The sequence below is a fragment of the Hoplias malabaricus genome, chromosome 9 (genome assembly GCF_029633855.1).
Source record: "Hoplias malabaricus isolate fHopMal1 chromosome 9, fHopMal1.hap1, whole genome shotgun sequence".
NCBI classification, from domain to species: domain Eukaryota; kingdom Metazoa; phylum Chordata; class Actinopteri; order Characiformes; family Erythrinidae; genus Hoplias; species Hoplias malabaricus.
In genome coordinates, this window is record NC_089808.1 from 11,339,159 (window position 1) to 11,355,476 (window position 16,318).

General features: G+C 38.8%; 1 protein-coding gene across 1 annotated transcript; it reads left to right on the forward strand.

Annotated features, from left to right (window-relative positions):
• Nucleotides 1–12,378: 12,378 nt before the first annotated feature.
• Nucleotides 12,379–14,171, forward strand: LOC136707788 (C-C motif chemokine 4 homolog). Its single transcript, XM_066682044.1, has 3 exons — nucleotides 12,379–12,604; nucleotides 13,641–13,752; nucleotides 13,903–14,171. The coding sequence occupies exons 1-3, from the start codon at nucleotides 12,529–12,531 to the stop codon at nucleotides 14,012–14,014; spliced, it is 300 nt and encodes a 99-aa protein (XP_066538141.1). The 5' UTR covers nucleotides 12,379–12,528; the 3' UTR covers nucleotides 14,015–14,171.
• The last annotated feature ends 2,147 nt before the right edge of the window (nucleotides 14,172–16,318 follow it).

A 16,318-nucleotide genomic window follows, 5' to 3' on the forward strand; every position in this document is an offset into this window, starting at 1 on the left:
GCTTCTAATGCCCAACCAGAGCTTGGACAGTATCCCCCCTCCCCCTCCTGAGCTGTCAGAGTGTTTTCCAGAATCTCTCTGAGGCTGCCCAGAAGTCATTCTCTGTGGCCTCTCCATGCTCCCATTCTCTGGATTTTCCTTCAGCAACTGCCACAGCTGCAGATGTTTTCACATGCCGGTAACCATCCGCAGAATCAGAAGTACCCTGAGCCAGCCAAGCCCGAAAAGCCTCCTTCTTCCACTTAATAGCTTCCCTCACCCCCAGTGTCCTCCAATGGGTTCTTGGGTTGCCACCCAAGGCACTGACAAGCTTTTGACCACAGCTATATGCAGCTGCTTCCACAATGGAAGTCTGGAACAGGGTCCATTCAGACTCCATTATACTCGGAGCTGCTGTTCGGAGCATACACCCACAACAGTCAAAGTTTTCCTCTCAGAAAGCCGAAGCCGCATTGAGGCGACTTGTTTACTGAGACAAATTCCAAATGTACAGCCGCCAGCTGGGGACTTGTGAGTGTCCCCACACCCGCCCGATGCCTCTAACTTTGTGCTACTCCTGAGTAGGAGAGAAACCAACCCCTTTTGAGGTGTTTGGTTCCAGAGCCCACACTGTGTGTAGAGTTGAGCCCAACTATAACTGATTGGTAACCCTCAACCTCACACACCAGCTCTGGCTCTTTCCCCCCCAGTGAGGTTACATTCCACGTGCCAAGAACCAGTTTCTGCCGCCAAGCTCCATGACACCAGGGGCCCCTTTGCTAATAGCTCCCAACGACATAGCCCTGGAGGTCATGAGACCACAGAAGTCTTTCTGCCAGAACAAGGCCCCGATCCAGGGAGTGGGGTTGTATCATGAGATATTCAAATAATAACAGCTCATAACAAAGCAGTGATATTTTAATTTGTGTAAAGCCCACTCCTAACAACATACACTATATAGCCAAATTTGTGGACTTCCAAAACCTCTGATATTCAGAATATTAACACATAGGTACACAAGGTATATCCTCTATTCTGGGTGTAGGATGTCTAGATGTTGGAACATTGTATGCAAACATGCCATTCAACTATGGGGTAAATAGTGAGGCTGGGTACTGAGTGATGGAATGGAAGGTTAGGGTACAGAATGGAGCCCCATCACTCCAGAAAACACAGAGAGCTCCATATGGGGCTCCATAAGTCAGAGATTTATGCCCTTCTAGCACATGCTTTTCGATGAGCATCATGTCTTTAGGCTTATGTGCAGTTCCTCCTGAGAGCTCCATACGGGGCTCCATAAGTTAGAGATTTATGCCCTTCTAGCACATGCTTTTCATTGAGCATCATGTCTTTAGGCTTATGTGCAGTTCCTCCTGAGATTTTTACTTAATTTCATTCTTTATATACAGAAATAAAAAATGTGCATAATTGTGACTGCTTAAATTAGGCAAACAGAATAAGCCTTCTTAAAATACTATGTACATTTTATTATTATAATAAAATAAATAACATTCTAACAATTCTAAAAGAATATTTAGAATTATTTCAGCCATTTCTGAAAATTACTTATATGTGACAGATACATTATTTGAGGTTTGAGGTGGTCAAAATGAGCTTCCTGTGGAAATGACTTTTTTTCACACAAACCTCATCCCACCCACTTTATCTGCCTATAAAAACAAAGAGGAAGATTTGTTTCATTAAAGCTCTATTCTTATTGTTGATCATCATTTGCAGCACCTGGAGCCATTGTCATGAGTGTTTGTTGTCATTCTCTCCTCCTGGGTCTGATCATCATCGTGTGCTTTCAGTCCTGTGTGGTGGGACAAAGTAAGCTTAACCTAACGGTCCTTTTTTCCATGAAGTATATGATGATTAATTATTATTTTTTGTATATATGTACATTCTGCTCTTACTGCTTACTGCACTTTGGTTAAATGCTAAACTACATTTCGTTGCCTTGTTCTTGTACATGTGTAATGACAATAAAGTCGAATACAATCTAATCTAATAATTAACTAATGGACTAATTGAGCTAATTCTTATAAATACTGTTTTAAACAAAAAAGATTAGGAAGTCAAATCTGTTAAACTGCTAATTGTAAGTCAAACACATTTATCAACATAATATATTTTGTTTATTGAAACCTTACATTGTTAAATGTGACATAAATATCTTTAAAATGTTTAAATAATCTGAGGAATAGAGATAATTATTTTTCTGGATTTGAGTGTGGTGTTAGAAATGTTCAAATCCTACTTAAGTGTCAGTACTATTTTGTGGCACTGGGCACTTATATTAGACTTTTTAACTCTGTGCAATTTCTTGTGCTGTGCCCCAAGATTTAATTCTAGGCCCCAGTTTTTAATTTTATGTTTACTGACATAGCTGTTAAAAACAGTTATTTTCAGAATTGTTTACATTAAACCTAATCCTAGCAATATCTGGGTCAGTGCAGGGTTTTCTCTTATTAGTCTTATTCATGCTTAGCACCAGGGCGGCACGGTGGTGCAGCAGGTAGTGTCGCAGTCACACAGCTCCAGGGACCTGGAGGTTGTGGGTTCGATTCCCGCTCCGGGGGACTGTCTGTGAGGAGTTGGTGTGTTCTCCCCGTGTCCGCGTGGGTTTCCTCCGGGTGCTCCGGTTTCCTCCCACAGTCCAAAAACACACGTTGCAGGTGGATTGGCGACTCGAAAGTGTCCGTAGGTGTGAATGTGTGTGTGTCTGTGTTGCCCTGTGAAGGACCGGCGTCCCCTCTAGGGTGTATTCCCGCCTTGCGCCCAATGATTCCAGGTAGGCTCTGGACCCCCCGCGACCCTAAGTTGGATAAGCGGTTACAGATAATGGATGGATGGATGGATGCTTAGCACCCAGTGTTTCCAGGAGGGCTCCTGACACATTTCAACTCTGAACAGGACAAAGCAGTTACAGAAAGTGAAGGAATGAAAAGTAGAATTAGAGAATTATAGAATTATGTTGATAATAATGAAAATTATTATTTTTATACAGATCAAAATACTCCTGATGTATGCTGTTTCAGTTTCTATAACAAACGGATCCCATTGCGTGTCTTTAAGATGTACACAGTTACAAAAAGGGAATGCCCAAAAGCTGGAGTGATGTAAGTTTGCACTTAAATGCTTTTATATCACAGAAGTAGCTACAATCATATTTAATTGGATTATCATCGTATATGTTTTATTAATTGCAGTTTAACTGTAAATGTTTTTTCTTCTAGTTTTATCACCAAGAAGAATGCAAATGTCTGTGTAGACCCTGGCAGTGATTGGGTGCAGTGGGTCATGAAGAAACTTGATGAAAAGTATTTTGGAAATTGATTAAATGTTGTTGTAGATTGTTTGAATATTAATCATAAAATTAACTTGTTGGAAAAATCCTATCTTCATTTATGGGAAGCTTATGTTCTGCACTTTTAAAACATTTTCATGATTATATTGAATATTCTGTGTTTTAATAAAGAAATAAAGCTTATGTTGTCATTATACTATAATGTATAATATTTCAGGTTGGAAAATATCAGGTAAAAAGTTAACTATGAGTCATACAGGCATTGGACAGTGAAACTGAAACACATGGTTTTAGACCACAATAATTTATTAGTATGGTGTAGGGCCTCCTTTGCGGCCAATACAGAATCAATTCATCTTGGGAATGACATATACAAGTCCTGCACAGTGGTCAGAGGAATTTTAAGCCATTCTTCTTGCAGGATAGTGGCCAGGTCACTGCGTGATGCTGGTGGAGGAAAACGTTTCCTGACTTGCTCCTCCAAAACACCCCAAAGTGGCTCAATAATATTTAGATCTGGTGACTGTGCAGGCCATGGGAGATGTTCAACTTCACTTTCATGTTCATCAAACCAATCTTTCACCAGTCTTGCTGTGTGTATTGGTGCATTGTCATCCTGATACACAGCACCGCCTTCAGGATACAATATTTGAACTATTGGATGCACATGGTCTTACTTAGATTGGTCTTAGATTGGCCACCAGGCTGGTCCAATTTAACCATGAAACCTCCCACACTAAAATGACAGGTGTTTCAGTTTCATTGTCTAACCGTAGGTCCATGTAAAATTTATCAGGCCTATGAGCCCTAAACCCAAAATAGAAAGTTGGACAAAGAAATGTGGTTTCATTGGATTTTGTTGTTGTTGTTTGTTTGATTTTTGTGTGTTTTTGTGGTCATGGGTTTAGTTCCTGATAATCCTTTTATTAATACTTAAAATCAAATGCTGTAAATGCTGACACTGCTGCTTAGTGGGTCTTTGTCTAATATCGGCATTTGAAACATACAAATATGATATTAGCTGTGGGTTTAGGAAAAATTAAGGTTTATACCCAAATTCCTATTTTTGTATTTAGTCTCAAAAGATCAGAAAATTGAACTGATAAATGTTACAATGACCTTCAGCTATATAAACTTTGTCTATTGAACAGTTATTAAAGTTTATTTCTTTTTATGGAATCAATTATGGATACTGCATATATGGAAAAATATGATTATATTTTAATTTCAATTTCATTTAAATTGCTTTATGTTCAATTGTAGAATGAATGAAACTGACGCAAAACAATATGTCAACATGTATGTTTCCTTTTCTCTAATAAAAATTTTATTATATTATATTATTATATTATATTATATAATTTATTTATAATGTAGCATTGATATTCTTTGAATGTTTAAGCTCACTGCAAAAAATAATAATAATAATTATTATTAAAAAATAGGAAAGATGAATTGAAGTAGTACCTTGTCCCTGAACTAGATAAGTGGTTGCAGACAATGAATGAACAAATGGAATTGAAGTAGCATTTAATGACACTAGGTTATGCATACATATATATGTACAATGTTCTAGGTTAAATTCTTTGCTGAATTGAACAAATTTAAATGAAACATAAAATGTTTTTCATGAGCTACGTTTTACTTTATTGGTTGTATCTCCAGCATGACTGCCCAAGTTGTTTATAAATAAACTTGCCTTATACACTTAAACTTGAACTATGGAAGCACAGTCCTTGCAAGTCTTCATGTGTGACGTTATACAGGTGCTGGTCATAAAATTAGAAAATCATGAAAAAGATGATTTATTTCAGTAATTCCATTCAAAAAGTGAAACTTGTAAATTATAATAATTCATTACACACAGACCGATATATTTCAAGTGTTTTCTTCTTTTAATTTGATGATTATAAATGACAACTAATGACAACTCCAAATTCAGTATCTCAGAAAATTAGAATATTGTGAAATGGTTCAATATTGAAAACACCTGGTGCCACACTCTAATCAGCTAATTAACTCAAAACACATGCAAAGCTCTGGACACTGTCCTGACAGACACAGCAAACTTTTTTGCCACAGCTCGCATTGATGTGCCTTCCTGGATGAACTGCACTACAGGTGCTGGTCATAAAATTAGAAATGAAAAAGTTGATTTATTTCAGTAATTCCATTCTAAAAGTGAAAAAGTGTATATTATACTCATTCATTACACACAGACTGATATATTTCAAGTGTTTATTTCTTTTAATTTGATGATTATAACTGACAACTAATGAAAACCCCAAATTCAGTATCTCAGAAAAGTAGAATATTGCTTAAGACCAATACAAAAAAAGGATTTTTAGAAATGCTGGCCAACTAAAAAGTATGAACATGAAAAGTATGAGCAAGTACAACACTAAATACTTACTTGGGGCTCCTTTACCTGAATTACTGCAGCAATGCGGCGTGGCATGGAGTTGATCAGTCTGTGGCACTACTCAGGTGTTATGAGAGCCCAGGTTGCTCTGATAGTGGCCTTCAGCTCTTCTGCATTGTTGGGTCTGGCGTATTTCATCTTCCTCTTCACAATACCCCATAGATTTTGTATGGGGTTATGGTCAAGTGAGTTTGCTGGCCAATTAATAACAAGGATACCATGGTCCTTAAACCAGGTACTGGTAGTTTTGGCACTTTGTGCAGGTGCCAAGTCCTGTTGGAAAATGAAATCTGCATCTCCATAAAGTTGGTCAGCAGCAGGAAGCATGAAGTGCTCTTAAACTTCCTGGTGGATGGCTGCTTTGACCTTAGACCTCAGAAAACACAGTGAACCAACACCAGCAGATGACATGGCACCCCAAACCATCACTGACTGTGGAAACTTTACACTGGACCTCAAGCAACGTGGATTCTGTGCTTCTCCTCTCTTCCTCCAGACTCTGGGACCTTGATTTACAGTCTAGTCCAGTCATTTTTGGACGTGAGATGCTTCTGATGCTGTCTGTTGTTCAAGAGTGGCTTGACACAAGGAATGCGACAGCTGAAACCAATGTCTTGCATACGTCTGTGCGTGGTGGTTCTTGAAGCACTGACTCCAGCTGCAGTCCTGTCTTTATGAATCTCCCTCATACTTTTGAATGGGTTTTGTTTCACAATCCTCTCCAGGGTGTGGTTATCCCTATTGCTTGTACAATGTTTTTCTACCACATCTTTTCCTTCCCTTTGCCTCTCTAATAATGTGCTTGGACACAGAGCTCTGTGAACAGCGAGCCTCTTTAGCAGTGACCTTTTTTGTAACCTTATTTATCCTTGGAATTTGTTAGCTATCTGTCATTTTGTGTCCAGACAGAATACTCCTAGTCAGGAGTTGCACAGGGTGAGGGGCGCTGGGTGGGTGTGGGGATTCTCACAAGTCCCGGCGGGTGGCTGCACAGTTGGAGTTCCTCTCAATGCAGAGAGGAAAACCTTGACTGTTGTGTGCATATGCATGAAACAGCAACTCAGAGTATTCTGCCCTATTGGAGGTAGTGAGTAGAGTTCCAGAGAGGATTCCATGCACTGACTTGTTTTGCTGGGGAAATTAGATGCTCACATGGGAAACCTGGACAGAAGTGATTGGGAGGAACGGCCTCTCTGATCTGAACCCGAGTGGTGTGATGTTATTGGACGTCTGTGCTGGTCATGGTTTGTCCATAACGAACACCATGATTGAACATAAGGTTGCTCATAAGTGTACTTGGTACCAGAGCACCCTGGGCCAAAGGTCAGTGATCAACTTTGTGGTCATGCCTTCTGATCTGAGGCCATATGTTTTGGACACTCAAGTAAATAGAGGGGCTGAGCTGTCAACCGATCACCATCTGGTGATGAGTTGGATCCAATGGTGGGGAAAGGTGCCAGACAGACCTGGCAGAGGACTCTTCAACTCACACCTCCGAGAGAATTTCTCACATGTTCTGGAGGAGGTAGGGGGAATGGAGTCTGAAGGGACCCTATTCCAGACTTTCATTGTGAAAGCAGCTGCATATAGATGTGGTCAAAAGCTTGTCAGTGCCTATTATGGTGGCAACCCAAGAACCTGTTGGTGAACACCGGGGGTGAGGGAAGATATTAAGCGGAAGAAAGAGGCTTTTCAGGCTTGGCTGGCTCAGGGAACTTCCGATTCTGTGGATGGTTTCCGACAGGCGAATAATCTGCAGCTGTGGCAATTGCTGGAGTAAAATCCAGAGCATGGGAGGTGTTTGGAAAGGCCACAGAGAATGACTTCCGGGTGGCCTCAAAGAGGTTCTGGATAACATTCTGACAGATCAGGAGGGGGAGGGGGAATACTGTCCAAGCTGTGCTCAGTAAGGATGATGAAACTATAAACTCGACTGAGCGTATTGTTGGGCATTGGAAGGAGCACTTGGAGGAACTCCCTAACCCAAACACCTCCAAGTCTGAAGCCATAGTTATCTCCCAGAAACAGATGGCGTGCTACTTTCAGGTAGTGAATGAGAACCTACCCCAAGTGAAGGAGTTGAAGTATCTCAGGTTCTTGTTCATGAGTGATGGGAAGAGGGATGGTGAAATTGACTGTAGGTTAGGTGCAGAGAGGCGACGTGACCTGAAATACCTTTGACCTTGATTGGATTTTTTGGAAATATTCACTCATTTTGAATTTGAAATTTGAAATTTGAATTTTAAGTGTAAGTTAAGTTGGGATGTGTATCTTCAGATGTCTCTGACATGGATTCCATTACTCCCAAAATTCTTGCTCATGAGGTGGCAGGATGCTTCAAAACCACAAGCAATATATGCACCAAATAACATTTTCAAAGGTGGTGGTGGCAGCGGACTCAGATTCTGGCAGATCAATTCTAGTCCAAATTTATTAGAGAACATCAACTGAGGCACAAATGGAAACAATTAACAGTCCAGAGTCCAGAACCCCAGTGAGTGACACTTGTAATGGATCCTCAACAACCAAGGGGTATGTGGCCTATAGGCAAGATTATTTGTCTCATTCCAATTTCTGATGGACAAATTCCATTGAGGTATGACTGAACTGAAAAAAATTATATTAGGCCAGTCACTCATGAGTGGGCATAATAGTTTAAAAAGGGTACAGGCAGTCATTTCTTGCATTGTCATGTGGACTGAGGACTGTTTGTATGTTTCATTGGATGTGTAATTATGAAAGTGTCTTTATTCTTTGTATTTTATTGCTATGTGTATGTGTCATCTGTTCTATATTAGTTTGTAACATTGTATGTGTTGTTTTATTTTGTATTATCTACTAATTTATTTATTTATTTGTTTGTAGACAAAACCATCCACATCCTTAGCCATATCCTCATTCTCCATATTGTCTTTCTTATCCATTGTCTCATTCCAAACCTGTACCATTTGTCACAGTTCAACATTTACTACAAAACAACTTCCTATATCTACCTGTCTGGTTATTTCTCCCCGTGTTTTAATGGACAAACCCTCATAATAGCTACCTTCCCTGGTTAACCCTGCTCTCCCACTACTACACAACTATTTCACAATGGAAACACATTAAGGTAAGGTTATATTCAAGTCAAAAACAAAAGGGTATAACGTGACCAGACTAGAAGTTCATTCATTTCAGTAAGCATCTTACTCAAATATTCTATTCTATATTAGTGAAGTATATAATATATGGTGAAGTAGGCCATTTTTACTCTTGTTTCACCAGAAAATAATTGGCTACGCCTTTAAAAAGGAACATAAATATTTTAAACTGGTTGTTAATGTTAGCATTAGAATAATTAATAACAAGATTTTATTAAAGTTTAATTATGAAAACCATGAAACATTATGTTGTTTACACATGAACATTACAGATTTCAGATTTTCAGTGATTCATTAATTCTTTAATTAAGCAGTAATTATTTCAAGGTCATTTGGTGTACCATTAACTGCTGCTTCACGTATCGTGTACCACAGTTTGAGAACCTCTGCTATAAGGAATTGTCCAGCTCTTGCTCTTTGCCCGGTCCATTGTTTTGTTCTGTTGCTATGGAGTTTGTCCTCTAAAATGGGGAACACTACCCACAGTGCAAAAAGCTGTTATGTAGTTGTCCATTCTTTATAAAGGTTGAACTATAAAGGTTCTAAAATGATAATGACTCACTTTTAACAACTGAAGTATTAATTAAATACACTGAACTCATTGTATTCAAAGTAAAATGTTTTGAAACATTTTTGATACTTACATAGTTTGTGAGGGTCCATGTATTGATCAACGGCTCCACTGAAGAACCTCTAAAAAAAAAAAAAAACGCTTCATGCCACATCAATCAGTGACTCGTATCAGTCAACACTGCAAGACACGAAATCGCAACTCGTCCTGCCTGCTGCCATCTAGGATCTGCAATATAATGCAGTAAAGCCTCTTCATATTTGTGTCTATCATTTATACATCATAGATGAGAGAATATATTAAATTCTTGCTGTACTGTTTTGTTTATTTTATTTAGACTACTACAATTAGTGTTTAGAGTATTTCATTACCCCCCTAAACTTTCATTTTGACTAATTTTTTTTTATATGCATAGATCATTTATGTTCTAAAAACTTCTGTTTTATTATGCATTCATTCATTATCTGTAACCAATTGTTATCTATTATCCAATTCAGGGTCGTGGTGGGTCCGGAGAGCACCAGGAATCACAGGGCAAGGTGGGAACACACCCTGGAGAGGGCGCCAATATTTCACTTGGTGACATACACACACTTACACATTCACTTACACCTATGGACACTTTTGAGTCACCAATCCACCTACCAACATGTGTTTTTGAACCGTGGGAGGAAACCGGAGCACCTGGAGGAAACCCACACAGACACGGGAAGAACACACCAAAATTCTCATGGACAGTCACCTGGAGCAGGACTTGAACCCACAACCTCCAGGTCCCTGGAGCTGTGTAACTGAGACACTACCTGCTGCACCACCATTTCACCCTCTATTAAATATTCATTCATTCATTTATTATCTGTAACCGCTTATCCAATTCAGGGTCTCGGTGGGTCCAGAGCCTACCTGGAATCATTGGGCACAAGGCGGGAATACACCCTGAAGGGGGCGCCAGTCCTTCACAGAGCAACACAGACACACACACACATTCACTCACACACTCACAACTACGGAAACTTTTGAGTCACCAATCCACCTACCAACGTGTGTTTTTGGACTGTGGGAGGAAACCGGAGCACCCGGAGGAAACCCACGCGGACACGGGGAGAACACACCAACTCCTCACAGACAGTCACCCAGAGTGGGAATCTAACCCACAACCTCCAGGTCCCTGGAGCTGTGTGACTGCGACACTACCTGCTGCGCCACCATGCCGCCCTCCTATTAAATATTATGCTTATTTATTTATGTTGCCCAGAAGAGGAAAAGCACCTCTAATGGCAATTGGTTTATCTCAGTAGTACTTCCTCATGTTCTAAATCAGCCTTTCTTTTTGAGTCATGATTCTTCTCAGTGTTTCTTCCATGTGATCTGAAGCTTTTCTTACTCTGTTATTTACTTGTGTCTAGGTTTGAGATTTTGTAAAAATGCTTTGTGTCAAAATGAGTGGTTGAAACCATTTAAAATATATATTAATTGAAAATTGAAACAGTCCTAAATCTGTTTATAGTAAAAAGTATTAAAGTATAACCCATAGTGAGGGGAGAGTATAAAATTTGACCTGGATCTCATTCACTCATTCACCCACTATCAGCCCCTTCACTCCTCTGTGAAAACCACACAGCATGCAGCTGCACTCTGCACTGGGTTTTTATGCACTAAACAAATTCTCTCTCTCTCTCTCTCTCTCTCTCTCTCTCTCTCTCCATGCTTCTGTTTTCAAGTACAAGTTAATAATTTGAGTTTTTTATGTATGTATAAAAAGGGAAAATAATAGTACAACAATTTTTTCTACATAGTTCAGGTATAAATATTCAGTCAGGGTGCTTTGATGTAAATTGGCTTTACTGAACAGAAATTTGCATATTGATTTACGATGCGATGTGGCGATGATATGAAAGGTACAAAAAATACACTGTCAGTCTACAGGTCTCGTGAGAGTGTATATATTTGAAGTGGTCGTTTTAAAATATGGACTATTTTACCTTACTATAGATTGCATATACTTTTCCTTCATACATGTATTTTAAATATATTTGTATAACACCAAACGCTTAATAATATAAAACCTTAAAATATCTCAAGCTTTGGGAAACCATTTCATGTAATTTCATCCAATTAATGTAATACATTTCTGTAAGGGGGCACTTTTAGAGGCATTGACTTTCAGACGTCTGGCTGTCCCCACCACTTTAAATTATGCTTTATCTAGGATGAAGTAAATAAACTGAAAATGTGTATTTGGAGGATTTACAACATCGTATCTCAGATGTCCTGTTTCAGTGTTGTAATACAAAAGTTCTTTTTTTGTCCTTTTTTTCAGTATAGGTCTCTTAACAGCCCCACATTCCTTGATGATTTTTCCACAACACTTTTGGTGTGCTACCGGATCTGGCACAGGTGTTAGAATTTTTTCTATAGATTCTTTCAATGTACACTTTTAAATGGAGCTTTATCTGAAGTTTGACTAATACTAATTGGCCCAGTATAGAAATAAATGAAGAGCACTGGCTCTTGCACAGTAATGTCAGCATGGGTTTCCTCCGGGTGCTCTGATTTTCTCCCACGATCCAAAAATGTACATTGATATGTTGATTGGTTTCTCAAAAGTGTCCCTATGATTGAGTGTTTGTTGCCCTGCAATGGACTGGTGTGCCCTGCAGGGTGTGTTTTCGGCCTGCCACCAGTGATTCCAGGTCAGCTTTTGGACCCACTATGCCCCTAAACTGGATAAGAAGTTACAGAAATTGAATGAATGCAAGTTCTTTAGACATTTTAGAGCCATGAATAAAGTTTGTGTTCTGTGTATTTCTGAAAGAGTTAATGATGAGTTGTGGGGTACCTGTTGCTCAAGTTTGCTGTTCGGTCGCTTTGTCTAAAGGTGAAAACCACAATTTCCTGTAGACACAGCACATCTCTGTCTTTTTCTCTCTCTCTCTCTCAGTAAAGGTAAACATTTGTCCCCTCACCCAAACCACACTTTACGCCCTCGCTTTATCCGCTCATAAAACACTGAGAACTCGCCTAGAAACTTCACCTTCTGTAATCTTCATCATAACACCTCTCATCATCTCTAATCTTGCTCACCCGAAGATTCCATTCTGCAGCTATGCTGAAGACTTACTGTGCATTTCTGCTGGGTTCACTGGTGCTCATCTGTCTGCAGTCATACACAGCTGGCCACAGTAAGAAACCAATTCAATTTTCAGATTTTTGTTCTTTTACAGTGTATCTATGACATTTAGTGTTTTCCTTTCTTGTAACAGAGTTCATTAGCTGGCACTAATTTGCTGAATTTGTTAAGTTCTTTCTTAACAAAAAATAGTTATTTGTCTCATAACAACAGATGGAGTCATTTTGGCCTAAAATTGAAGTCTTTCTTCAGAGAATCATTAACAATAGTTCATCCATCATAAAGCAGTACCATTTTCTATGACAAAAGCCGTGCATTGATGCAAATTTTGCTTGAGTTGAAGGACCATTTCCATTGAGTCGGCAAATCAAAATCTGAATCACTTCTCTCATGTGATTTTTAATTTACAAATCCCATCCAAACATTTGTGACACTGTGCAAAATGTCAATATAACAGAATGGAATGTTGTGCAAATAATTGAAACCCTATATTTTTATTTAATATTAATACAAAGACAACATTTTTTGAGCCCATTGTCCATTTTGAACATGATGTCAACAACATATTGTAATTGGGACTTGTTTACCACTGTGTTAAATCACCTATTCTTTTAACAACACTGCAAACTGTTTCAGAAGGGAGAATACCAGACCCCGTAGCTTTGAAACTTAAATGCTTTCCCATAGTTTCTTGTTGTAGGATTTCAGCTACTAAAGAAACTTTTTTTTTTTAATTTAATTTAATTTATTTATTTATTTTTACCAGTCTGTTGTTGCCCATACCCAAATTTTTCTGGAACATGTCACTGGCCTGAAATTAAAAATGTGCATATATTTGTTTAAAACACAACAACAACAACAAAAAATTACATTTCTTAGCGCCCACATTTGCCATAGTGTTTGTCTTTTAAATATTTGGTTTAAATGATTTGCACATCTTTGCATGCTGTTGTCTACATTTTTGCATATTGTCCCAACCTTTCTGGAAAAAGGGTTTGTACATATTTAGATATTTGTGTGCCACGTATTGTAACATGAAAAGACTTTTAATTCTTTCGCTTCATTTACTGTTTAATTTATTCATGCAGATGCAAAAGCACCAGAGGAATGCTGTTTTAAGTTTTACAACAAACCAATCCCCATAAAATCCATCTCTGGGTATGAAGAAACAAGGTTTGAGTGTCCAAAAGCAGGAGTTGTGTAAGTTTTCACCCTCTTAATTAATTTGACTTTCTTAAATAAATCTAAACTTTTAGAACTAATTTGTTCATAGTCCCATAGTGACTTTGCATCATTTGCAAATGGATTGCAAATTTGTGTACATTAACATTGATCTTGTATCTTCTGCAGGTTTATCACCAAGAAAGGCCTTCGGATCTGTGTGGACCCCAACTTCAAGTGGGTGAAACGAGCCATAGACCAGATTGATCTTCGAATTTTGGAAGAGTCAGACACTGATTAAATACTGTCTCCAATACTGTAATGAGATTTTGTTTTCTTTACCATATGCACTTTTCATCGCTATAATTTTCATAACTATCTTAACATGATGTAAATAAACTCAATTGACGTATATGTTGCTTTTACTTATGATTTTCTCTTTCAGACAAGCCTTTCACTTTTCAATAAAAAATCTTTTTGAAAAGAGAAGCATTATTATGTTCAAAATGTTTAACATGTAAATTCAATACATATGCTTATTATATCATTTCTCTGACTGCAAATTTAAATATAGCCACAAGTGGTGAAGCACAGAGATCCATCCATCCATCCATTATCTGTAACCGCTTATCCAATTTAGGGTCGCGGGGGGTCCAGAGCCTACCTGGAATCATTGGGCGCAAGGCGGGAATACACCCTGGAGGGGACGCCAGTCCTTCACAGGGCAACACAGACACACACACATTCACTCACACACTCATACCTACGGACACTTTCGAGTTACCAATCCACCTGCAACGTGTGTTTTTGGACTGTGGGAGGAAACCGGAGCACCCGGAGGAAACCCACGCGGACATGGGGAGAACACACCAACTCCTCACAGACAGTCACCCGGAGCGGGAATCGAACCCCCAACCTCCAGGCCCCTGGAGCTGTGTGACTGCGACACTACCTGCTGCGCCACCGTGCCGCCCAGCACAGAGATCAAGAACTGATAATCTCAATAAGTGATAATACACTAGTATGAGATGGTCTTTGTAGACAGAATTATGTAGTAAATGCCTTAATGCCTTTATGTTTCACAATTGTAGGTGAGGAGACTGCAAAGTGGTTTTAAAATTACATTGGCTATTTTGTAGATCAGTTCTCATAGGCTTCTATTTTTAATTACCTTTTCATTTTGTTTAAATTTTCATTATTATTTATTTTAAACATAGCATCTCTCAGTGCAGCACAAAGTTGCAGCAGGTAGTGTCACTGTCACAGTTCCAGGGACCTAGATGTTATGAGTTTGAGTCCCGCTCCGGGTGACTGTCTGTGAGGAGCTTGGTGTGTTCTCCCCGTGTCTGTTTCTTCCGGGTTCTCCGGTTTCCTCCCATGGTCCAAAAACACATGTTGGTAGGTGGATTGGAGACTCAAAAATGTTCATAGGTGTGAGTTTGTGTTGACCTGTGAAGGACAGGCACCCCCTCCAGGGTGTGTTCCTGCCTTGTGCCCAGAGGTTCCTGGTAGTCTCTGGACCCACCAAGATCTTGAATTGGAAATGATCACGGACAATGAATGAATTAATATCTTGAATGAATGAATAATCATAATTTGAAAAGCCTGTGCTGCCACTCCTATAGGATTCAGGTACATTTACACTTTATTCACATTATTATCCATTTACTTTGTTAAAATATATATAGGGTCTTACATATATAACTCCTCGGTTGATATGTCCATCGAACTGATGTCCCCACACCTACTACATCAGTTTGGCCCTTTATTACACACAAAAGACAAATTAAAAGGAGCTTGAGTTTTTCCAAATGCATTACTTAAGCAGCCAACTCCAAACATGGCGTGTTTAAGCATAATACATTTTAGATGTGTATTTAATGAGTTAAAAATAGAAGGATCATATTGAAGTCAAAAGGTTTCTGTTTGTTAAATTGTTGCACAGTTGTATAGCCAAATACTGTCACATCACTTCAGGATACGTTTGCACAAAACTTACAAAACATGTTAGTACTCTTGCATGGATACATCATTAGCTTTGAACCCCCATATAAACACACCCAGGAAGATGATTCCAACTCTATCACTCATGCTTTGTCTAAATATGTTTATAAACATCCAGTCCAATTCTGAGGTTACTTGTCTGAAAATGTGAACTTAAAGCAAACTGGCCAGTGAGGAAATACTATGTAATTTCTTTATATAAGACTTTAATTTGCAAAGTTTTTAGAGACTGTGCAGTGCATAACAGGAAGCATGATCCATATCCACGTTAATTTTAAAAGAGATATGGCTAATTTTAATGTTGGAAACATGAGCAGCATTTCTGATAAATGGCCAATGCTGAACCTGACAAATACTGACTGTAGCAATTGCCCAATGTCGGTCAGGATTTTGGACTAATTCTGTTGTCTGTTCCCACATAAATCCATGGCCAAATTTCACCTAGATCAGACGGGTGGATGCTGTGATATTTATACCTTATGTATTGACATAAATACACTAAAATGGACAAAAACAGGCAAAATTTTGCAGCTGTTTGTGTATTTTTATTTGTCTAAAGCCATCTCCTAACAGCATGCACTTTATAACTAATGTATATGGG